The following is a 24,190-nucleotide window of genomic DNA, read 5'->3' as shown; positions in this document are numbered from 1 at the left end:
TTAACATGGGACCTGGGTAAGGGGGATGGCTAAGTAGACCGGGGTAGCCACCTGGATACAGGAGGCAAAGGAAGGAAGAGGGAGATCAAAGAGGGCTGCAGTCAGGAGGAATAAGCCTCGGCTGCTTAGATGGGTGAATGTCACGTGATCACACAGGAAAAGCTCCCAACAGAGTCTAGGAGAAGTCACAAAAGGCTCAAGACATGAAGGTTGTTCTCTCTCCACTTTTCTTCGCTTGTTTGGAAGGCTCATGACCTAGAGCAGAGGGCCACAGCTTGGGAGAGGCACACAGAGAGAGAGACAGGAATAAGATGATACAAAAGAGCCACGTGCCTGCAGGGTGTTCCTGGAGTAGGCCTAGTGGGTAAGGAGGCTGAAACGATATTTCAGTGAAGTCCCCCATCATTGTTTATGAGTCTGGACTGACCTAATTCTGGAAATAACAACCTTTCCCCACTTTGGGTTTATTTTATTCAAACATCTCTAATCACTCACTAAAGAATGACAGGCCTCGAGCTAACACTTTCCCAATCATGGCTGTCACTGGCTGTGACTGACATCACAGGGACAGCCCGAGAGGGTGTATGAGGATGAAGTAGGGATGCTTGGCGTGGCTCTCCCTGGGGACTCTGCTGACCCCCTGTATTCAGCCAGCCCATTCAAGGATCAAAAGACTGGCCTCTCCCATTCGTAGCCCTGTCAACAGAATGGCATCACCCAAAGCAGAAACTCACGCTTCCTTGTAGTAAACGGTGAAGCTGATGAGATCCCTGTAGTCAGGGGGCCGGTACCGGTGCCAGGTTATGATGATGCGATTCTTCGACGTGGTGGTGGAGGTGAAATGCAGGACGTCACTTTCACCTGGGGCAAAGAGTACATCCGTGAGTGACAGAGATTCACGTGTCTCTGAAAAGCACCTGTCTTGCTTGGCACTGCTTCCCCCTTCCCCAAAGCTGGCTGTATATGCTAAGTTCCCTTCTGGGCTTCCTCAGTGGCTTTCTCGTTTTCCACTAAGAAATCATACATTTCACTATGCAGAGCTCCAAGGGCTCCATCCTTTGTTTTAGGTCAATCAGTTACGCTGGCTACTTGCCCAGGGACTTGGACATGAACCTGGGTTTCCTAACCTGAAAACAAGGGGCGACTTCAGTGAACGAGGTGAACTTATCTTTCTTCTCCATCCCTAAGATCCTGGCTATGAAACGGGGCCTGGTAGGGTGAAGGTGAGCCTTTAGGCTGCCCTGAAACTTCTTAGAGAGACGATGACACTTGTTCTGCAGTTGTGGATATCTGCCTGTTCCTGTACAACCACCAAAGACAGGTAAGAGACTACAGGTGTGCCACAGAAAGGAACTTTTCTTGGTCCAAACTTGGTATCAAACTGGAAGGACACAGGAACTCCTGTGAGGCCTCCAGCTAGGACTGACAAACAACGGGAGGCTGGATTAAGCACTGACAAGAAGATCTCACTTGGCCAAGCCTAACGTGCTCTATGGGAAGTAGCCCGGCTGGCGGGTATGGCAGGGAAGCTGTGCCAAGTGTCTCTCTTATTCCTTGGACCAAATTCAAACTACGATAAGGACCAGGGAAAGACTGATGACTGCCCACCCTCATGGAGACCCAGAGCTCTCTGACGAATTGTCCTTTCGCCCTCTTATCTGCCTGAATCCCACTACACACTCAAGAGGTGAAGCAGAGGGACTGAAGACAGCAAAAGAGCTAAGAAGTCTTTAGGACAAAATGTGCGCAACTGAGATCGGGAAATGTCACAGTTCCTGCTGAAGTGTTATTTAGAGAGGAAACCATGATTTTGCTTTCAAAAGAAAATAAATGGCTACTATGTATTATGATCTGACAGGTCAGACTGGCTGACTCTAAGGAGACAAGCACTCTGAAATACTCTGATACATCCGATTTTACTATGATCTGAACAGGGAGCAAGGCAGGGGCTTTGCAGGGATAGAGTGGGCAGGGGGCGGGAGGCGGCGCTGGTGGTCAGCCTGCTGTTCAGCCCTAGGTCAGTCAGCGTGCTTCCCTCTAAGATCCCCGAGAGCAACAAGTGTCGCCAGGTAAATCCAGACACCAGCAAAACAAGCCAAAGCCAAACACGCATCAGTTCTGATTTGCCTCCCCGCATGTGTGTCTGTGTGCACACACACACAAATCACCCTTCATCATACAAATTACTTTTTTTTCTAATACCCTTCCCTTATTAAAAGCCAAAGGTGAAAAGACGATTTACTTTTATAACCCTATCCAGCCAAAGAGAGCCACACCATTCTCAGCAGCCGTATTCTACACAGGGTTAGATGAGAAAGGCACTGCGTATCTCTGATATGAGACCTTAAAGTTTTATAACCAGTACAAGGCTGTAATTATATTGTTCTCAATTTAAAAAGCAATATCAACTCAGGGCTGCAGGCTCACTCCATCTTTTTCATGTTGGGGTGGGAGAAACAAGGCGGCCGAGTGTAAGGGACAGGAAACCCGTGGCCCACAGGGGCTGTGCTTAGGGCAGAGCCCCCTCCACCCCACAGGCCTGTGCTTCCCTTCCTTGGGAGCAGGAGGGTAGAGCTCACAGGGCTGGAGCACACTGGCTCTTCCCTGAAAAATAATCGGACAGGGCATGGTGGCTCACGCCTGTAATCCCAGCACTTTGGGAGGCTGAGGCACGTGGATCATTTGAGGTCAGGAGTTTGAGACCAGCCTGGCCAACATGATGAAATCCCGTCTCTACTAAAAATCCAAAAATTAGCTGGGCATGGTGGCGGGTGCCTGTAATCTCAGCTACTCGGGAGGCTGAGGCATGAGAATCGCTTGAACCGAGGTGGAGGTTACAGTGAGCCAAGATCATGCCACTGCACCCCAGCCTGGGTGACAGAGTGAGACTCCATCTCAAAAAAAAAAAAAAAAAAAAGAAAAGAAAAGAAAAAAGAAAGAGAAATATCTAACTGTGCACCTGTGTATAAAAGGACATTTAACTGTGCATTCTGTAAGCAGCACTTTAAAGTTTGAGAACCTACTTATAAGTGTTTCACACACTCACAGAGATGTACAGAATTTATAAATATGAATACATCACAGATCTGCCCACTACTGATTGTGATGACATATAAGCAGGAGCAAAGTGCTAGTTAAGATGGTCTAGTGGTCCCCCATGTGAAACCAGGAGGGGCGGCAGAGGAAAGCTGCCATCACACATGGGAGGAGGGTCTGCTGTTATCATGATGGTTGGGCCCACGGGGTTTTGGATGCTGTCACTCACAGGAGGCTCTCTCCCCGTTGTTCCTGGTGTTTATGTCCCCTTTGCTTTGGCGCCCTTTAGTCCCCGTCACTTCCTCCATGCGGTAAATTTCGGAAACACATAATTTGGGATTGAAAGCAAAGTACATTTTCCCTGCTTTGATGGTCAGGTTGCGGTGGTCCCAGTCCCATAGTTGCTGCAAGTTCTGGTTGTCGAGGACGTAGAAGGAGTAATTCCTAGAAGCACAGAAATCGATGTTAGCGCACCTGCCCTTGGCCACAGTCCCCTCTAGCCTGCTGGCCACGTAACACAGGTCCTCTTTGCCACCTGCTCCACAATACATTTCCTTTGCCAATAAGAGATTTAGTTATTAACACTATAGGAGAACAGACAGTTGATGTTAACAATGGCAACAACATGATTCAAGGATAACATATCAAAATCGGTAAGATGCTAATTAATTTTATGACCACTATTACCATCAAATAATGCTTCTTGTACCAGAGGATGTTACTAGAATCATTCCCAAGAAATGCCTTTGGTTATTTTTCTCAGCCAAGTATGTACAACGTGCTTCAAAGCAGTCCATGAGAGAACAGACATGCTCTGCTACCCAATCGGAACAGCGTACACTTTGCTCTAAAGTCTCCCATTATCCATGGAAGTAAATCCTGCCCAATCAGCAGCATGATGGGATAGGAGACAGCGTGAGACAGGGAGACAAGCTTGTGGGGGGTCAACCCTGGGCCTTCTCCCTCCCCCATTCGTCTTTCATTCTGAGAAGCCCCAGCTCCAGTCCCTGGAGGTGTGGGGGAGGAGGAAGAGCCACTAACAGGCAGTGCCCTCGGGCCTCTCATCCAGGCAAGAGGACTCGGAGTCCAACACAGTGGTTCTCCAAGTTCAGCGTGCACAAAGCTTGTTTGCAAAGTGCTGGGCCCCACCCCCAGAGCTTCTGATTCAGCTGGGGTGGGCAAAGAATCTGCATTTATCACAAATGCCAGGTGGTGCTGACCCCTGCTGTGGTCCCTGGACCACACGTGGAGAACCAGCAATCTAGGAGAGGCTGAGTTCCAGTGAGGTGGTGGAGGACCAAAGCCCACCAACCCAGACGTGGCTTCTGCCCCAAAGGGTGTGCACACGAGTAGCAGATCCAACCAGCACAGGAAGCCGTTCTATCTGGCTACCCAGGTGGCAGGACAAGTCCATCCCTGGAGAGGCAAGAAAGCAGACAGCTACGGCTTGGGTCTAGAGAAAGATCCCCGCAGTGGGCCTTTCTCTCTGGCTTCCCCAGGAAGGCAGCAGACAATGCCAGGGTTGACTTCTGAGTCCTCTGTGCTGATGGGCCTGATCCCCATGGACCGTGAATCCTTCTTCTCCTCTTCCTGCTCTGCTTCTTACTAAGTTTGGGAATCAGTGCAGTACTTTGAGTGACTTCTAAGATCCACTCACAGATCTAATGTATAAACACACAAAGGAGAAAGGACCCCAGCCCTCCCTGCAGAGCCAGCGTAGCCAGGACAAAACAGAACCCCTAAGGCTTCGTCTGCCCTGGAGGCTATGTCCATTGGGGATCTCTCTGCATCTGGTGAGGGTCTTCATTTACACCCAAACCAGGACCTCTAACCAGCTGGTCAATCCTCAGCCTGATTCTCATTTACAGTAAAGCACAAATTATGGTTACAATGCTGCCAAGCAGCCCTGTGACATTTTCCTGAACATTCACAAAGGGAGGTCAGGCCAGGAAGGAGTTCAGAGACTGGGACCCAGGACCAGAAATGCCATGAATGAGCTGCACAGCCATGCGCCGATCCCTTAGTGCTATCTGTAGCCCTGTTTACTCACTCGTAGGACAACAAGGGGAATGCACAGGTGACATCTAAGCTCCCTGTCTACTTTAAGAACGCCCAGAAGGAGTCACAGAGCCACCACGGAATCTGCCTCACAAGCCTGAAGCCCAACCCTTTCCTGAGCACTGGGCTCTCTGTCCACACAAGTGCTGGGGGTGGAGGTCGGAGTCCTGCCAGCACAGGGGCGCAGTGAGCACACAAGTGAGTCGAAAGACAGAGCCTCTGAAGCTAAGTCAGGCTCCTCACAAGCCCATCTTCAGGCCTCTGGACACATTAGTGGCCACCAAATCGGTGGCAAAAACTTGCAAGTCAACAATTCTTTCCTTTCAGTAAGGGCTCCCTCCTGAACACACAGCTATCCTGGAAAAGCAGCATAAGACATTGTCCAAATGATCCCAGATCTGGTCAATGCAACACAAGGTGTGTTTCCTGGGGAGCAGTGCCAGGATATGGCCCAGCTGGCGCTACTGTTGCTGGGGGTAGACCCCATCCATACCTGCTGTTTCTCACTACCAGGCTGCAGGTGACACTGCTGGAGGTCAGAGGGGCTCCATGCAGTCATACAACGGAAGGAGGGATGGAGTGGAAATGGATGTGTCCTATCATAAGCCCATTCTTGCTCATGGGTTTCTCCAGCTCCAAAGGAGACTGCAGCAATGCACCCCCAAATGTCAGGCTGCTTCCGGGTACCTGAGTTAGTTACAGGACAAAATCTCCTTGTTGATGAAGAAACCTCTGGGCTGCCGGTAAGGACCAATTAATCAGGCCAAACTTCCATCTACACCCAGAACCAGGCCTGTTTTCGTAAACTAATTTCACTAGCAGGGAACGGAACCACACCAAAAATACCTTCTGAACAAAACATTCTTCTCCCCCACGGGAGGAAGCATGAATTATAAACCAGGAATTTGACAAATGAATGGCAGGCACACTGAAATTCTGTGTATTTGACTAATCACTTTGAAAAGCAAGATTATCTTTTTACAGTAAACACAAACATTTTTTACTATCATTGAAGAGGCTGGGAGCCAGGATACCAATATCAATAAAACCCAGGCATTATGGAGCCTGTGGAAGCTAAAGAAAAATAAAAATAAAACCCTTGTCAAAATAATAATCAAGCCATTCATGAGCTGCCTGTCAATACCATGCTTGTTTTTCGAGCCACAGCTTGGGGCAAGGCTCCCCGCTAAATTCCTTCCATGATTAGGTGAGAATTAAGAGAAGGTAAAAGGCAGAGACCTGTCTGCACATGTTTAAAATACGCATACGCTGAAGTTATCATTGTTTCCTGAAGAAAAAGATTACTTAAGTAAATTACTCAGTAAATGTGATTTCCTAATTGTTTCTTAGCTTACTGCCTTTACATTCAGAGAATGCTGTTAAAAATTAGGTTTTTTTTTTTTTTCCCCTTGAGACAGGGTCTCACTCTGTAATCCAGGTTGGGATGCAGTGGTGCAACGACAGAGCACTGCAGCCTCAACTTCCCAGGCTCAAGCTACCCACCTACCTCAGCCTCCCAAGTAGCTGGGACCATAGGTATGCCCCACCATGCTTGGTTAATTTTTCTTTTCTTTTTTTTTTTTTTAAGTGCTGGTATCTCACCATGTTGCCCTGGCTGGTCTCAAACTCCTGGGCTCAAGCAATGCCTTGCCATGGTCTTCCAAAGTGCTGGGATTACAGGTGTGAGCCACCACACCTGACCAGTTACTTATTTTTCTTTAGCTTCCATATGCTCTATGATATCCAGATTTTATTAATATTGGTATCCTGGTTCTCAGCCTTCTCTATGTTGTAAAAAATGTTTGTTTCTACACTTGGGTAGGCCCTATCTCCCAATCTGTAGACCACACAGGATGGGAACAGTTGGTTATCTTCCTGAGGACATCTCTATGTTATCTCTATCGATATTTGAGTGGTGAAGACAGCCCCAGGTACACGGTTCAGAGCACTCCATCTGGGAATCCAAAGGTCAGGTCTGAGCCTCATCTCCAGCATTTACTGAGGAACACCTCTGGGCAAAAGATTTATTCAGCTCTCCCAGGCTGGAGTCTCTCAGCTATAAACTGGGGGTGTCTTCCTTGCTTTTCTGGCCGAGGCCAGTTGGAAGAATTGGATGGGCTAAACATAAAAGGATACCGTGAGCTTTTAATCACCCCACAAAAGTGCAGGATGACCTGTGCTACTCTCTGAAGTGTGAAAGTCCCCTGGAACAAAGTCTCAGAACAGGAAGGTCCTGTGCCCTGATAAATGGAGCTGAACCCGAGATCTCCAGCCTACAGAGGTAGGAAGGGACAGTTTCCCCATTTTCAGTGCTTGCTGACATACTGAAAACAATTCTGCAATTATACAACCAATCATTCCAGTTCCTTTCTTCGAGGAGAAAATTGCCTCTTCACGGCTGTCTCTAGGGGGCATCAGAACCCAGGACACAGGCTGTCATCAGCAACAGAGCCATCTGCAACTGATAGGAGTATTTGGCCTTTTTTGCCTTTCTGCAGATGCTCCCACCAATCCATCTGCAAACGGGCTGGTTTATATCATGTCCACTCTCCCCCACATCCAATATTTACATCAACCTTAGGGGTTCAGCAAGGGTGGATATGTCTATCTAGGTGGAACCAGGCACCATACAGATATTCAGAAAATGTTTCCTTTTGTTTTTTTAGGTGTTTCTTAAAAATAGCTTTACTTCTGAAGTATAACCCGCCTATTAAATATTCACCCATCAGGCCGGGCACAGTGGCTCACACCTGTAATCCCAGCACTTTCAGAGGCCGAGGCAGGCAGATCACGAGGTCAGAAGATCGAGACCATCCTGGCTAACATGGTGAAACCCTGTCTCTACTAAAAATACAAAAAAATTAGCCGGGCGTGGTGGTGAACGCCTGTAGTCCCAGCTACTCGGGAGGCTGAGGCAGGGGAATGGTGTGAACCCAGAGGCGGAGCTTGCAGTGAGCCGAGATAGCGCCACTGCACTGCAGCCTGGGCGACAGAGCGAGACTCCGTCTCAAAAAAAAAAAAAAAAAAATTCACCCATCGTTCCATGAGCTTCCGTAAATTTACACAACTGTCCAACCACCACCGCTACTCAGTTCCAGAACACTTCCATCATTGAAGAGTTCCCTCATTCCCATTGGTGGTCAATCTCCACCTCTTCCTTGCAGCCATCCCTGGTCTGCTTTCTGTCTCTATAGTTTTGCCTTTTCTGCAAATTACATACGAATGAGTCATATAATATGTAGTCTTTTGTGTCTGGATTTTTTCTTTTCACTTAGCCTAATGTTTCAGAGGTTCACCCATGTTGTAACACGTGTCATACTTCACGTCTTTTTATTGTTGAGTAGTCAGTTGTCCTTTGTGCCACATTTCATTTATCCATTTATCTTTCTATCCACTCATCTGCTGATGAACATCTGAATGGTTTCCAGTGGGTCTTTCTTTTGGGCTGGGGGTCGGGGGAGTCCCGGGAGGCTATTATGAGTAATACTGCTACCAACATTCATACACAAGTCTTGTGTGGGCATGTTTTCATTTCTCTTGGGTGGATCCCGGAATTGCTAGGTCACAGGGTTGAGTGTATATTTTCCAAAAGTCCCAGGGAAATGTGAAAAAGCGGCCATGTTTCAGCCTGACCTTTGAGCTCCAAGAAGGTATTACAAAGCACTGCGTGTTGCAAAGTCGAGTGGCAGGAACAAAAGCATAGAAATGCCCATCCGCGAATTTCAATTCTTTTAACTCACCACCCTCCATCTACTTTTTCCTTCTTCTTTTCAAGGCAACAATCCTTGGTAGCACCAAAGAATGTGAAACTTTAACTCCTTATTTATCTGATGCCATCAGGAAACAAGGTTGTCCAAACAAGGGGATTTTCCAGATAGTGAAAATATTCTCTTACTCAAGAGCTTAAAAATTAGCTATTTTATAAAAATTGTGTACATGTGGATTACAAAACCCGTTTCCTTTGTAAACAGCAGAGCGGTCTTGATTTTCTTAATGTCTAAGGTCATTACTCTAGAAATACACCCTATGGTGTCCTTGAGGAAACCATGGCTATGGCTTTTGTAACTGGGTTACAAAATCAGCTCACGCCGAGTGCGATATAAAAGGCAACAGGCTCTGAGTGAGGAATAAGAGCTCTACTCTAGGTAAAATGCTTGAATTTTCTGTTCTGGATGGCTCAGGAGACTTTTTGAGGGGGATCTCAGTGACATTTTGGAAAGCCAAGGTTGTCAGAGTTGAAGGATCTCTGTACCTTGAATTGTTCTGTTCTCCATCAAAAACAAAAGGCTACAGAACAGAACTTTCATCCTATTGAACCAAATGGAAACATTTATGTTATCACTGGCTATAAAAAGAAGTTCAAGAAGGCCGGGCGTGGTGGCTCAAGCCTGTAATCCCAGCACACTGGGAGGCTGAGGCGGGCGGATCACAAGGTCAGGAGTTTGAGACCAGCCTGAACAACACGGTGAAAGTCCGTCCCTACTAAAAGTACAAAAATAAGCCGGGCGTGGTGGTGTGTGCCAGTAATCCCAGCTATTCAGGAGGCTGAGGCAGGAGAATCGCTTGAACCCAGGAGGCAGAGGGTGCAGTGAGCCGAGACAGCGCCACTACACTCCAGCCTGGGCGACACAGCAAGATTCCATCTCAAAAAAAAAAAAAAAAAAAAGTTCAAGAAAATAGTGTGACACGTGTTAACAACATGGGTGAACCTCTCAAACATCAGGCAGCAGAGTGAGCGGAAAATATTTAGGAAAAAAACCGTCAAAGTGCTTTGTGATATGCACATGGGAAGAAATGAAGGGATAAAGCAGTGGTTTCCAATCTTTGCTGCCTGCTGAAGTGCCTAGGGATCTTTAGACAAGCACTGATTCCTGGATCCTAACTCCAAACGCTCCTATTGAATTGGGGTGGGGGTGCAACTTGGACATCAGGATTTCTCAACTCCACCCCTGCCCCCACCCCCAATGATTCCATAATGTGTAGCAAAGTTTGAGAAACACTGAGATAAAAGCTATCTTGGCTTAAACCAAAAGCACACCGAAATAAAAATTTCAGACAGCTCTGCTAACACTCCTCTATTCAAAAGCCTTGAATACGTTCCATGGTCTTCCTAAATTATAACCCTTTATACCTGCGTGCAAAACATCTTACGTAACTCTAGTACCACCCACCTCTCCAGTGTTAGTTGCCCAACAGGCCCCAGGATGCCCCAACTCGTTGCCTTTGCTCCTGCCACCCTACCTTGAATTGCCTTTCTTCACTTCAATCCTCTGCTTTCCCCAAGTTTTTCCCGAAAGCCTTCAAGGCCCATCTCAAATGCCACCTCTTGTCAGAAGCCTGTCTGATCTTCTCAGGTATCTGGCTCTTCTCCATGCCTAGGGCACATTTCTTTCTTTCCCTTGTATCACTGTGCGAGTTCTGCTTTGCACTGCTGATGTTTATCTGACTATCGTATCCCGTCCTTCTCTTTCTCGCTCTGACTCTTCCCTTCTTGCAGAAGTGAGGGCAGCTAGTGAAGGGGCCAGATCTAACTCTGTCCCTGAGTCTAAGGAGAAATGAACAGCTGAGGTGTTGCTAGCGGTCTCAACACCTGAAGCAAACAGAGCTCTTGGGGAGCTCATCATCGTGAGGATGGGCTATACCTTTGTGGTCATGGGCCAGGGAGACAGGATGAGAGAAAACTTCCCATCGGGAGGTAAAAGATTCTTAAGAGCCCAAGCTCAAGAAAGAGCCTCTTAGAAGCTGCACGCAGGAATGAAAGGCTGGAGCCAGCATCCTTGGAGCTGCAGGACTACTGGGGAGCAGCAGCAGCAGGGAAAACCCAAGGCCCACTTGCCCTCCCCTGCATCTAAAATGGTTAAGAGCAGGCCAGGGGCCCAGGCTTACCTGGAAAGCCTCCCAAACAGCTGAGCACGCAACCTTAAAAAGATTTTGCTGATGCTTCAGGTTTTATGCAAGTTTCAGATAATGAGAAAGACATCATAAATATTCTTGCAAATAAAAATCAGGCTTTAATTTCTAACTACATTTAAGTGCACAATACTTAGTTAACACTCCATGAAAAGGTAACCACATAATAATTCCTAATGGAAATTAATTAAACTCTCCTCTCAGCATTCACCTCTATGTCTATCATTTGCTTAGTCTAGAAAAAAAAAGTATATCATTAAGCAACAAGAAAATTGGACAGCTACTGATCTGCTGAAGAAGAGCTCACAGACACCCGAGATTCCAGAAACATAAACCTACTTAGAAAAAAAAAAAAAAAAGAAAGAAAAATTCATTTTAAAATTTAATACAAGAAACAATAATCATCACCTTAAACTGGCAGGGCCTCAGCTTGCCAGGTAAGTGACTGAGGAGTCTGGGGCTGGGTGCAGCGGCAGCCTCCTTCGATTTGCAATGAGAAAGAAGTTTTTTAAGGATTGGTGTTCCCCAGTGGGGAGGGCACTGTGCTTTTCAAGGATGGAATGAAGAGCTGCCCGCTCTCGTTAGCTCTATCAGATGATGGAATTTTAAGAATTTAAGACTGACCAAGAGTTAGTCTGAGAAAAACAGGGAGGCTGTAAAGAAACCCTTATGCAGTAACTTTATCCAGTTGGGGCAGATAAATCAGCAAAGACAACCTTTCCCATGACCTTCTCGCCTCTTCTTTTCCTAAATTATTTTCCCAAATTCTCTTTAGAAGGAATTCACTCTTTAATTGATAACTCCTTTTATTTTGAAGCATTCACTTAAAGCCTGGCAAGAGTCGTATTTAAAAGGGAGAGTTTAAAGAGAAAAGTACATATGCAAAGGTACACACAGGCTGACGGCTGGAAAGCAATTGTGCATGCAATAAGCACTGGCTTTTATCCTCCAGTGAAAAGCCCACAGTTATTTTAAAACCCCTATCACAAAGCAGGCCTGTGCCAAGGCAAAAACTCTATCAATGGTGCAAATCCTGTAAACTAATCAATAAAAAGAATCTCGTGAATCCGGGTTTCTTTCTAACAAAACGAACCGCCCATGCTCCTCCAACGCTCTCACTTCCAATATCTTAAAAGACGGAGCAGTTGTGCGTAGTAGAGTACAGCATCCTGAGGCAGATGAGGGTCGCGCGAACAATGATTTCACAGGGAGGTGAGCACTCCAGACCAACTGCTGTCACTCTTGGCAGAAAAGCCCTAAGTGCACCCCTGTCTGCCGTCTCACTGGTCACAGTCAGACACGCAACCCTTGACTGATGAGGCAAAATCCAGTAAGGGTGAAAACATCTCTGTTTTCCAAAACAGCAACCTCCTAAGAATGGAGAATCAGGACTCTACCCAAGACCTACTCGAGCAGCACAGGCCATACTGCGGCTTCCTCCTTTCTTCTATTTAACAAGGCAGGGAGGGCTCTTACCTCAGCAACACAGTTTCATAAGCACGCTGCTTATTTTGTAATAGAACGTCAGCTCACGAAATTTGGGGCACTTACCCTTCTAGCTGCTCCTCTCCTAAGATGAGGCGAAGGTTTTTTAGGAAGGACAAGGAGACCAAGGCATGAGAATGGCGGATCTTCACGTAGCCCGTCACCACCTCGATGAGCCCCATGAAGTTCTCCAGCTCTGAAGCAATGTTATCTACATGGAAAGGGGATTGTGTCACTGTGTGCTCACTTGGTGTAAGGGTGACATACTTGGATTCTTACAAACACAAGTGAGAACAATTCAACGGCAGGTGCCCCCTGAGATGCTCCCAGCACAGGACTGGCCGCTCCCTGACAAAAACACACTTCCCTGGGTTGACTCTCAACAACGACTCCTGGAACGAGGCCTCCCAGGCAGGGGAAGCCAAGTTTCTAGGAGGCTGGGGGGTACTGCAGCTCCCAAGCTGATTAACAAAACATAAAATCATAAATACCAGACTGCCAATTAGCTAAGGCTGACGAATGTAGGGAACGTCTTTTAACATGCTCTGTGAACAGACAGGATGGCCTCCACAGTACAAGGGCATGACTAAATCAACATCTTCTCCATCTCATTAGGAACTGCCTTTGCTGTCTTTCTAATTCCTAAGATACAGGGATCTATATTGAAAGGTTCCATTTTACTAAGACTCGAAGAAAATACACCAAAATGTTAACAATGGCTATCTATGAGGGATTTTTAAAAATTCATTTCTGCATTGCTAAGTTTTCTATACTATTTATGTATTGCTTTTATAACTAGAAAATAGTTGGAAAAATAGTTGCTAATAAAGATGTACAAACATAATATGCAAACAACAGGTTTCATCTTGTTTAGTCTACCTTTTTCTCATAGTAAACAAAAACCAATTTTCAGTTCAACTAATGCTAAAATTATAATAAACACTATAATGAACTGGGTGTGGTTCAATTAATGGGATTTTACTGTGCATAATTTATGAAGACATATTTAATAAAATGCTCTATTTTGCTCTGAGTTGATACAAATAAAATAATAAGGGTACTAAAGGATAAAGCCCTACATCTAATTTAATTTAATAGCTTTCCAAGAAAAATTAAAGGGAAATTCAAGTTGGAAAGATGAGCGGTTGCGTGCAGTTGATGTTTTAAGGAAGAGATCCTGAATTTTAAACGTGGGGCAGGAAGCATGCCTTAGTCAAGATCAGGAAATTTCCCCTCTAATGAGATGTCCCATCATCCTAAATCCAATCTGTTTCCTGCAATGGACATAAACCGGAAGACACATTTCATCATCATGCATCAATATGTACCAATTCCTTCATAAATGATACTTCTCCATGGGTTTAATTCACAGATTAAATTTTTATCTTCAGGACAGGAAGATAAAAAAGTTTAGGCACTCAAAAGGTACGTTCTAGGGATAAGCAAATTAAAAGTAAATGAGGAAATGCAGACACAACCAAAAGAATTAAACTTCAGAAGTACCATGAGAGTAGCAAGCCCTAGTTGTGGGGAACAGAGTTATCTCCATCACGGAGGGCTGGGAGTGGGTGTATTGTGAACAGCAACAAGGGATATCAACGAATTCAGAAGAACTAAGCACAAACCTGTTTCTGTCCTTTCTAAACCTTAAGAATACAGTCTACTCATTTAACAAATATTAAGGAAAACACATTCTCAAAATACATTATTTTTCCTCTCAAACTGTGAAAAAAAAAAAATTCTTCATAAAAGGATTTCCCCCCAAAATTCCTTTCAACTTCAAAGCCATTTTACGATATTTATTCTAGCTTATAAAACTATCAGTACCTTCACCAAGTGGTCCCAGTGGCAGAGAATTTAAGGCACCATTACTAGAAGCCCTTGGCAATGAAAAATCAGAAGTGAAAAGATTTTTAAAATTATCCAGACATGGTAGTGTGTGCCTGTAGTCCCAGCAACGTGGGAGGCTGAGCAGAAGGATTGTTTGAGACTAGGAGTTCCAGGTTACAGTGAGCTATGATTATGCCATTGCACTCCAGCCTGGGTGATACAGTGAGACCCTGTCTCAAAACAAAACCAAAAAACAAACACACAAAAAACCAAAGAAGTGGAGAGATCATAGGCTAAGTCAGTGGGAAATCCTTTGCACAAATCCAACTTAGAAGCAACTTACCAGAAATGCCATCTACTGCAAATAAAGGTCATTGTACAGGGGTGAGACCGAAACTTTATGTACACAATGACACACACTTGTATCCTTTTGTCTCTCACAAGTAAATTTGGAAATCTAGCATTCTTTTGGACTTCATAAAATTGTAACGTGATATCACTAAACTTCCCTTTGCTCAGTCTTCTCAGTAAATTCAAGTAACCAAAACTCTTTAGACTTGAAAGATGTGTGGATTTGGCTACAGCTGGAGTCTGCTGGAGTCTGCTGAGTCACACGTCTGATCCAATGGTCTCTTCTGGGGTTTGTATGTGTCAGGGCTTGCCTCTCCTATGCAAGATGTGACTAACAAAAAGATGAGCGATGACCCTCTTTACAGGAATAAACGACGTGCCAATGGCTAAAAGACAGAGTGCCTTTCAATCTGTTTTTTATCTTTCAGGGAAACTCAAAGAAGAGACGTCATGCATGAGGCTTACACACCATGTTGTTTATCTAAGCCCATATTTTAGTGGTGACTCAGGGATGGGAGCATGAAAAGCATCAACAAAAGAAAACCATGAGATCTAGCTGTTTTTCCAGGGGGATGGAATACTTACTCCCCCGTCGGATGTTAATGAGCAAATTGCCCTTGAAGATGGTGCATCCTTGGAGCATCTGAGCAGAAGTAACAGAATCAATGGTCTTTGTTTTCTTTTCTTCCTCACAGACCTTCGGGCAAGGACCTTCACAAGGGATGCAGTACATGCTGTTGAAGAAGAAAAAAAAAATCAAAAACACACATAATTGAGTCTGTCTTCTTGTATTAAAAAAACCATAAGGATACGCTTTTCATTGTTATTACAGCATGCATTAGAAAAAGCAACTGTTTTGAAGTGTTCATGTGGTCACATGGTATCTCACCCCCAAGCCCACCCAAGATAAGCCACTCACATTGCAAGCAAAAGGAGAAACAGCCTACAAAGGAAGAGCGTGTTGCTTGCTTCCAGACAAAATAAATGCTGCATCCTCAAGGCATTTGTGTGTCATAGGCTGTTGACTGGTGAGCCAGCTGGTTCCATGTGGGAGAGACAGTGTTGCAGAAAGGAAGCTCTGGGGGTTCTGGAGGAAAACAGAGCTGCTTTCTGATACTGTGACCCTGGCCTGTGTACCTGGAGGAGTCGCTAGGAGAGAAGGCAGGGACAGCAAAGGGAGTGCAGTGTCTCTGCCTAACAGTAGTCTAGCTACTGCAGTCAGTGTTTTGGCAAAGCCCAGTGAGGGATACCAAAAGGCATGTGGTATAGCACAGATCCATTATTTTCTTGCTAAAGCACAACCGAAATTATTTCTTGACGGTGTTTTGCAGAAACTTGTAAATTGATCCAAATGTTGCTTTTGCTGCATACACAATAAAAGCAAGGGGTTTCCATTACTTTGTAATGAGCTCTTGTTTCAAATACTATCCTGAACATGCCACGAACCACCAAGAGTCAGGGACAAGTAAGACTGGCACTTTTCCTGCTTACCTACCATTATTTAGGAAATAGCAGACAAAATGCTAACCCAGCAGCTGAACCTTTGGGATCTATAGTTATATATAGAACAAGGGTCAGAAAGTTGGACTGATTTCCAAACAAGACAAATAATACGAACTTATGCGATGTGTGTGTAATAGGATGGTAAGCTGGGGAGCCATTATATGTACATTATTGTTCTTAAATCATCTCTCAAATTTCGTGAAGTAAAAACATTCAAGAAAAACAATGTAAATTATAGCTCTTTTTATTAATGTCCCTTCCCCCTACCCATGAAGGTTATTTTGTATCTAAGACAAAGATGCAGGGTTCTGTTTTGTTTCAAAGCTAACAGGTAAACAAAACTTCTCTGGTATTTTCCTATTGTGTGTTTGGGAGAATGGGGGTCATGGCTTCCCCAAGGGTCCTACAGGAACTGGACCCACCCAGAGATGGGGAGAGTCCTTCCTCTACCATTGCATTCAACATTCTCATTTCCAGCCTGGGTAGAGGCTTCCTTCAGCACTTTTTTACTTGGCCTTCTGTTGTTTCTAATTTATCTACATAACCTATAAACTTTCCATTTAAAAAAAACATTTTATTTAAAAATAATTATAGAGTCACAAAAAGCTGCAAAGATTTATGACAAAGTTACAGAGAGATCCCACATAGCCTTCATCCAACTTCCTCCAATGTTTACTACATCTTACATGATATAAGTATCAAACCTGGAAATTAACTGTGTATGTGTGTGTGTCTGTGTGTGTGTGTGGTGCTGTGTCACTGATCACTTGTGTAGATTTGTGTAATCACAACTACAATCAAGATATAGAACTGTTCCATCACCACCAAGCTCTCCCTAATGCCACCTGTTCATACTCACTGCCCTGCCCAACCTAGTCCCCAATGTCCCTAACACCTGGCAACCACTAATCTATTTTCCATGTCTACAATTTGTCTTTTTTTTTTTTTTTTTTTTTTTTTGAGACAGAGTCTCACTCTGTCGCCCAGGCTACAGTGCAGCGGCATGATCTCAGCTCACTGCAACCTCCACCTCCTGGGTTCAAGTGATTCTCCTGCCTCAGCCTCCTGAGTAGCTGGAATTACAGGCACCCATCACCACGCCTGGCTAATTTTTGTATTTTTAGTAGAGATGGGGTTTCACCATGTTGGCCTCCTGACCTCAAGCAATCTGCCTGCCTCAGCCTCCCAAGGTGCTGAGATAGGTATGAGCCACTGTGTCTGGCCAAACTTTGTAATTTTAGTAGAGACACGGTTTCACCATGTTGGCCAGGCTGGTCTCAAACTCTTGACCTCAGGTGATCCACCCAACTCAGCCTCCCAAAGTGCTGGGATCACAGGCGTGAGCTGCCGTGCCTGGCTATAATCTGTCATTTTGAGGATGTTGCATAAATGGAATTATACAGTATGTGATCTTTTGAGGTTGGCTTTTTCACAGAGCATAATGTCCTTGAGATTCATCCAAGTAGTGTACTTCAATGGTTTGTTCCGTTTTATTGCTGAGTAATAATATTCCATGGTGTGGATGTCCCACAGTTTAACTAACTACCTGTCATAGGACATCTGAGTAATTTCCAATTTGGGGTTATTACAAATAAAGCTGCTATGGACAATGGTGTACATATTTTTGTGTTGACATAAATTTCATTTCTCTGTGATAAATATCCAGGGTTACAACTGCTGGGTTGGAACATAAGTGTATGTTTAGTTTCTCTCCATCTTTCACTCAAATAGAAAAATCTGAAGCTGGGTACAGTGGCTCACATCTGTAATCCCAGCACTTTGGGAGGCTGAGGCAGGAGGATCACTTGAGCCCAGGAGTTTGAGGCTGCAGTGAGTTATGATTGTGCCACTGCACTCCAGCCTGGGTGACACAGCCAGAGTCTATCAAAGAGAAAAGAAAAGAAAAAAAAAAAATGGAACCAATCATCTTTGGTAAAAAGTCTAGGAGTCATCAAGCACTTAAAAAATGTTTTTCTAAGGAAGTGTTTCGATAACATGTTTATAGATTAAGCTTCCTCAAATCCATTATGGTATAGAGAAGGTATAAACAAGATGAAAAAAATAAATATTTCAAAGTAATTGTTAAATAAGCCTCAAAGGCTGAGAGAAGGGAATTTATTATTCTTTTTGGTGTTTTATTTTTAAACAAAAAGGTAGATGTATAGTTTTTAATGGACTGTAAGAATGAATAGGGGAAATAATGGCTCAATTCTCTGAAGAGTGCACTAGAGCGGAAGAAACGACACTGTCAAATGGACAGCATTCCCACTTTGCCACAACTCTGGTGGCTGCAGAACGACTGAAGGCCTCCAAATGTCATTAAGAAAATGTATTCACAAAACAAAGACGACAGCACACTGAGTTCATGGACAAGCTACCACTCCCCTAACCCCACCCCAAGGAGGAAGGTGACGTCTGAATAGTGTCTGAGCCTCAACTTGGTTCCAGGCACTGCCCCTGGGCCCGAGGTGTGCACCAGTAAAAGCCCTTTTACACTCGAAGGCTGCCAACAAAATGTGAGTACAATGTGGTAGACTGATTTTGGATGTAATATGTATCCTCTACAGCTCATTGAAGTCCTTGGCCTATTTATCATTTTAAAGTATTCAGAGTAATTTTCTTCTTCTTGTTACTATCCTAATGGTTATACGAATTATAAGAGGCAGAAAGTTGCTCTACATCTAATACTATAAAAGAATGTATTATCTTTGATTTGAAGGTAAGCCTACAGTAGAAGCTGCGTCTCCAAATAATACACTAGAAAAAGAATCCCCTTTATAAACACTTCCTCAATGTACTTCATAAGCTGCAGCAAAAATTATATTTAAAATTAACACCTACTTTTCTAACGATATTTTTATATTTGTAGAATAGATTTTGACAGACTCAGAAAGACAGGCCCCCTGGTGCTAATCATGAAGGAGGCATTTAGTCCACTAAAACAGAACTTTCCCAAAAGTTCTTTTTTTTGAGACAGAGTCTCTGTTGCCTGTGCTGGAGTGCAGTGAGGCGATTTTGGCTTATTTCGGCCTTGACCTCAAGGGCTCAGGTGATCCTCCCACTTGCAACTCCCAAGGAGCTGAGACTACAGGTGTGTGCCACCACGCCAAACTAATTTTTTTTTAATCTTTCGTACAGATGGGGTTTGCATGTTGCCCAGGCTGGTCTTGAACCCATGGCCTCAAGGGATCTGCCCACCTTGGCCTCCCAAAGTGTTGGGATTACAGGCGTGAGCCCCTAAAAGTTCTTTACTCTGCTCCAGGAAAGGGAATAGCAACCCCAAATCTCCAATCTTCTTTTGCTTTCAAAGTTATAGTTATCACATTTTTAAACAATGCTAACATCTTATTTTCAAAAGCATAAACCAATGACAAATTTATAGAAGTCCAGTTGACATGTACAAAAGGGCATATGGCATTTGTTATAACGAACTTCTTTTTTTTTTTTTTTTTTTGGAGACAGAGTGAGACTCTGTCTCCCAGGATGGAAGGAAGTAGTGTGATCTTGGCTCACTGCAACCTCTGCCTCCCAGGTTCAAGCAATTCTCCTGCCTCGGAGTAGCTAGGACTACAGGTGCTAATTTTTGTATTTTTAGTAGAGACAGGGTTTCATCACGTTGGCCAGGCTGGTCTCAAACTCTGACCTCAAGTGATCCAAGCACCTCAGCCTCCCAAAGTATTGGGATTACAGGTGTGAGCCACGTGCCCGGCCATAAGGAACTTCTTTGCTTCCCAAGTGAAGTCTCAAAGTTCAGGAAGGAAAATGAAGGACATGATGAGCACTGAGGGAGGGTCAAGGTAGAGGGGGATGAGAGGAAGGAAGTGCTGATGGAAAAATGTCCCTTATTTTAAGCTACTGCCTACTCTGAGCTGCTGCTAGCTCTTGCACTAAGATGTTTGGGTCCGCTTGCTGGTCTCAAGGATGGTGGGTGGGGCTTAGCATGTCTTTTCTTTTGCACTTCCAAAGCCTCACCTGGCTAGCAGCACCCAGACTAGGAAAATCCAAAACTACAGTTCCCTGTCTCTTAGATGGCAGCTTGGCAAGTACCCAGAGAGACCATGAACTCTGGGTATCGAAACCATCAAGCAAGTACTTAATTTCAAATGGCCAGGCAGTATGCACTTAAAATATAAAACAAACTGGTGAGGGGGGCGGTAAGCCATGCCAATTGTTCCTAGAATCTCACCAAACATTTAAGGTAAGCCAGCCCTCTCAAAATGACCCACCTCAGTGAACTTCCTGAGGGCTGCACCCGGATGAAACAACCGACAGGGTCTACCTTTGTGTGCTAGGGTGGCGGGTGAGGTGGGGCGGGTAGTGACCACACGTGTGGCCGCGACTGACCTCTGGCTGCCGTTGCGGATGAAGCCCGAGGGGCACTCCTGCATGCACTCGCCGTCGTGGATCACAAACCCCTCGGAGTCGCTGCTCTCGGCGCTGAGGATGTTGGCGCAGAAGTCACGGTCCACACAGCGCCAGCCCTCAAACCTGTAGGTGTTGGGCGGGCAGGCAGGCACACAGACACCGGCATAGTAGTAGTGGCGGCAAGCTACACAGGCCGTGTCGTTGTCAGGCGCGCTGCAGCTGCCCAGGCACTCGGGGTGGCAGCACTCGTTGTTCTCGGTGCACGCCCGCTTCCCACACGTGCTCGGGCACACTGTGGAGAGAGAGGAGAGACGGAGATGAGACCGGGCAGGGGAGGCACCGCCTTCTCTGGGCCTGGCCAGCATCCTTCTGGGTCATTCACTGCTACCACCAGCACCAGATCACTCATTGAGGAGACAATGCAAAAACACACTACGAAATCCTCTCCCCCACCACTGTCCTTTCATCCCACTTAGACCTGCAGAGAGTCGATATCTTTAAAGTTCAGTCTCTCCTAGGAACTCCTTGTTTGGTCTGGGACAAACCATTAGCTTCTGTGATCTTGATCCTCTCTCTTCCCATCTGTAAAATGAGGGGGATAATACCCACATTTCAAGGCTGCCTCAGGCGTGGGTCAGCCAGTGGAAGCCCTACAGGAACTCTATGGTTTATCAGTAATTTAAAAGGCATTGTGCTCTGCTCACTTTCCATTTCAAATATGTTCCTTACTGAAAACTCTTTTAAAGCCTTAGTGTGCAGAAATGCTTATTTTGAAAATGATTAAACTACACTATAGTAAAGATGATACCATTCAAAATGACTTCAGGGAAATTTCTGTTGCCTTAGATATCAAAGGTTTTACCTCAAATAAGCCAAAGCTGTTAGATGACCAAGAAGTCACCATGTCTGAGGGTCATTCTTAAGTCCAAGAACATAGGTGTGTTACAGGAAAGGAGTCCTGATCCAGACCCCAAGAGAGGGTTCTTAGATCTTACGCAAGAATAATTCAGGGTGAGTCTGTAAACTGAAAGCAAGTTGATTAGGAAAGTAAAGGAACAGAAGAATGGCTACTCCATAGACAGAGCAGCCTGGAAGGCTGCTGGTTGCCCATTTTTATGACACGCTAAACAAGGGGTGGATTATTCATACCTCTCCATTTTAGACCATATAGGGTAACTTCCTGATGTTGCTATGACATGTAAACACTCATGGCGCTGGTGGGAGTGCAGCAGTGAGGACGACCACAGGTCACTCTCGTTACCATCTTGGTTTTGGTGGGTTTGCACCGGCTTCTTTAACTGCATCTGCTAGATCAGCAAGGTCTTTATGACCTGTATTTTGTGCTGACCTTTAACCTCATCCTGTGACTCAGAATGTCTTAACTGTCTGGGAATTCGGCCTCATTTTACCTAGCTCCTATTCAAGATGCAGTTGCTCTGGTTTCAATGCCTCTGACAAGTGGGTGAGTAGTATCTCCGAGCCCACAGAACCATAGGATATTAGAAGCCACCTCCGCTAAGCCTCTTCGTGTGCTAAAGTGAAATCAGTATCTAATAACCACAGATCCATGGTGTACATCCCAAATGCATGAGCTGGCATTTATTTCCATAACAATGCAGTCGTGATCACACTCTGTGGGCTGTCAGCCTTACTTGTAAATTAAGTATAAATCAACAAAATATGAAACCTGGTTTGCATTATACATTTCCTACTTTATCCTCAAATTGGAAAACAATACAAAATTATTTAAATGTGTATCTTTTTGACTCTGACATGCAATATTGAGGAGATTCTAGAATTTGTTTTTTCTTGTAATAAAAATACATGATTAAAAAATCAGAGATCACAAACAAGTAAAGAAAATATAGAGAACAAGTCAGTCCACCTACCCACAAGTGACCCCTTTATTAATATCTTCACGCAGACCTTCCCTGGTCCTTTCTTATGTATGTGCGTGGACATATAAATACAAGTATCTACAAAAAAGACAAGCCATTCTGAAAGCTTTCTTTTGGCATAAAAGATTGTGAATTCCACAAACATTTAACAGCAGTATTACACTCCATTGTGGAATGTATCATAACTTACACCTGTCCCCAATTATAAGATATTTTCTTTACTTTTTATTATTGCAATCGGCAAAGCAATCTTCATGAGCACCCTTAACATTTCATTAGGATCAATTTCCAGAATTCATCTTGTTGGGTTAAACTGTCCTCTAGAAAGTTTGTACCGGTTTACACACCCACTAGTTGCCTCCAAGAGTTCCTATTTCACTGCAAATAGGTGAACTTGAAAAGAGATATCAGAACTTGGACATGCAAATGAATAGCGTCACCTCTGAAGAAAACTGTCATGATACTGTCAAGCTTGAAATACTTTTGCAACTTTCTCTTTTGAAGTCATCCTTTGACAGAAACAACAGGTTGCCTTCCATTATTTATTCTTCTTGTCATTTTCAGTAATTTTTAGTTGATAATATGGCCATCCAGTTACAGACTACATCTCCCAGCCTTCCTTGTAGCTGGAGGTGGCCATATGACTTAAGTTCTGGCCAGTGAGATATAAACAAACGTTGTGACTGGAACTTTCTGGAAGACTCCTGAGCACAAAGAGGGCATGGCCATCCTCCTCCTTGCTGGCTGGAATGCAGTAGTAATGCTTGGAGCTCAAGTACCAACCTTGGACCACAAGGCGAAACATCAAGAATGGTGAAGCGAGATAAAAGGAACTTAATCCCTTATGAGAGTGGGGCCGCTAGGCTAACCCTGGACTGCTTACTCCAGACTTCTTTAGATGTGAGAGACATACACTTTTATCTTGTTTCAATGACTGCTATTCATATATGCAACTGAACTAATCCCAACTGAGACATGTCTTCAGAGCTCTCTCTAAAGTGAAGAAGAAACCCATTCCTGTCCGTTTATGCCATTTTGTTGATAAGGATTGGCTCTCAATGACTCCAGGCTATTTCCAAAAACTAATCTAACCCACAAGTAATAAGGAGTTACCCATCTCTGATCACACCAAAAAAGTATGCATTTTATGAGTTCCTAAAATGTTGGGATATATATGCTGTCTACCAAGGTGACTTTCTTGAAGAGGATAACACAAATTTGAATTTACAAACCTAGCATATTTTCTGTAAACACACACACACACACACACACACACTCTCTCTCTCTCTCTCTCTCTATCATCAAACCCCCACTTGAAGACAGTTAATAATTTCAAATATATCCATTACAGAGGTCACTTCAAGGTCCAAGATCTAAAGAAACACTGAAATTGGGTATTCCAATTTCATGTTTTTAAACTGGTCACAACAGAATATAATTCCATCTATTCTTCATTTATTCATTTAGCAGCTATTTAATGTGTGCTGCACCTGTGTGCCAGACAGATGCACGCAGGATCAGCGACAATCCTGTCCCCAGGGAACGGACGACACAGCAAGTACGGGAGTGAGTGGAGCTGCCTGGTGTTTCCTGGGCTTCTGGGTGCCGGGGACGGTTTTGTGGAGTTGAAAGTGGAAAGATGAGCAAGGGAGGAATAAAGAACATGGCATGTAAATGCAATCACATGTAAATGCTTGTAAAAGCAACGAGGTCACTATGGGTGCAAGGGCTGGGTGTTAATGAAGAAGGCCAGG

At 44.5% G+C, this 24,190-nt stretch overlaps 1 protein-coding gene across 6 annotated transcripts in view; it reads right to left on the bottom strand.

Annotated features, from left to right (window-relative positions):
• The window catches only part of IGF1R (insulin like growth factor 1 receptor), a 314,674-nt gene that overhangs the window by 52,295 nt on the left and 238,189 nt on the right, over nt 1-24,190 (bottom strand). For all 6 annotated transcript variants that reach the window (XM_016927492.3, XM_016927495.3, XM_016927493.4 and 3 more), the window contains exons 3-7: nt 20,518-20,830; nt 15,256-15,404; nt 12,556-12,700; nt 3,266-3,480; nt 735-861 (exon numbers count right to left, since the gene is read on the bottom strand). In XM_016927492.3, coding sequence (XP_016782981.1) covers nt 735-861; nt 3,266-3,480; nt 12,556-12,700; nt 15,256-15,404; nt 20,518-20,830 — 949 coding nt within the window. The remainder of the gene's footprint in view (nt 1-734; nt 862-3,265; nt 3,481-12,555; nt 12,701-15,255; nt 15,405-20,517; nt 20,831-24,190) is intronic.

This window comes from Pan troglodytes, chromosome 16 (genome assembly GCF_028858775.2).
Source record: "Pan troglodytes isolate AG18354 chromosome 16, NHGRI_mPanTro3-v2.0_pri, whole genome shotgun sequence".
NCBI lineage: Eukaryota > Metazoa > Chordata > Mammalia > Primates > Hominidae > Pan > Pan troglodytes.
Note: the sequence above shows the minus strand (reverse complement) of the source record. Positions and strands in the feature narration are given on the sequence as shown.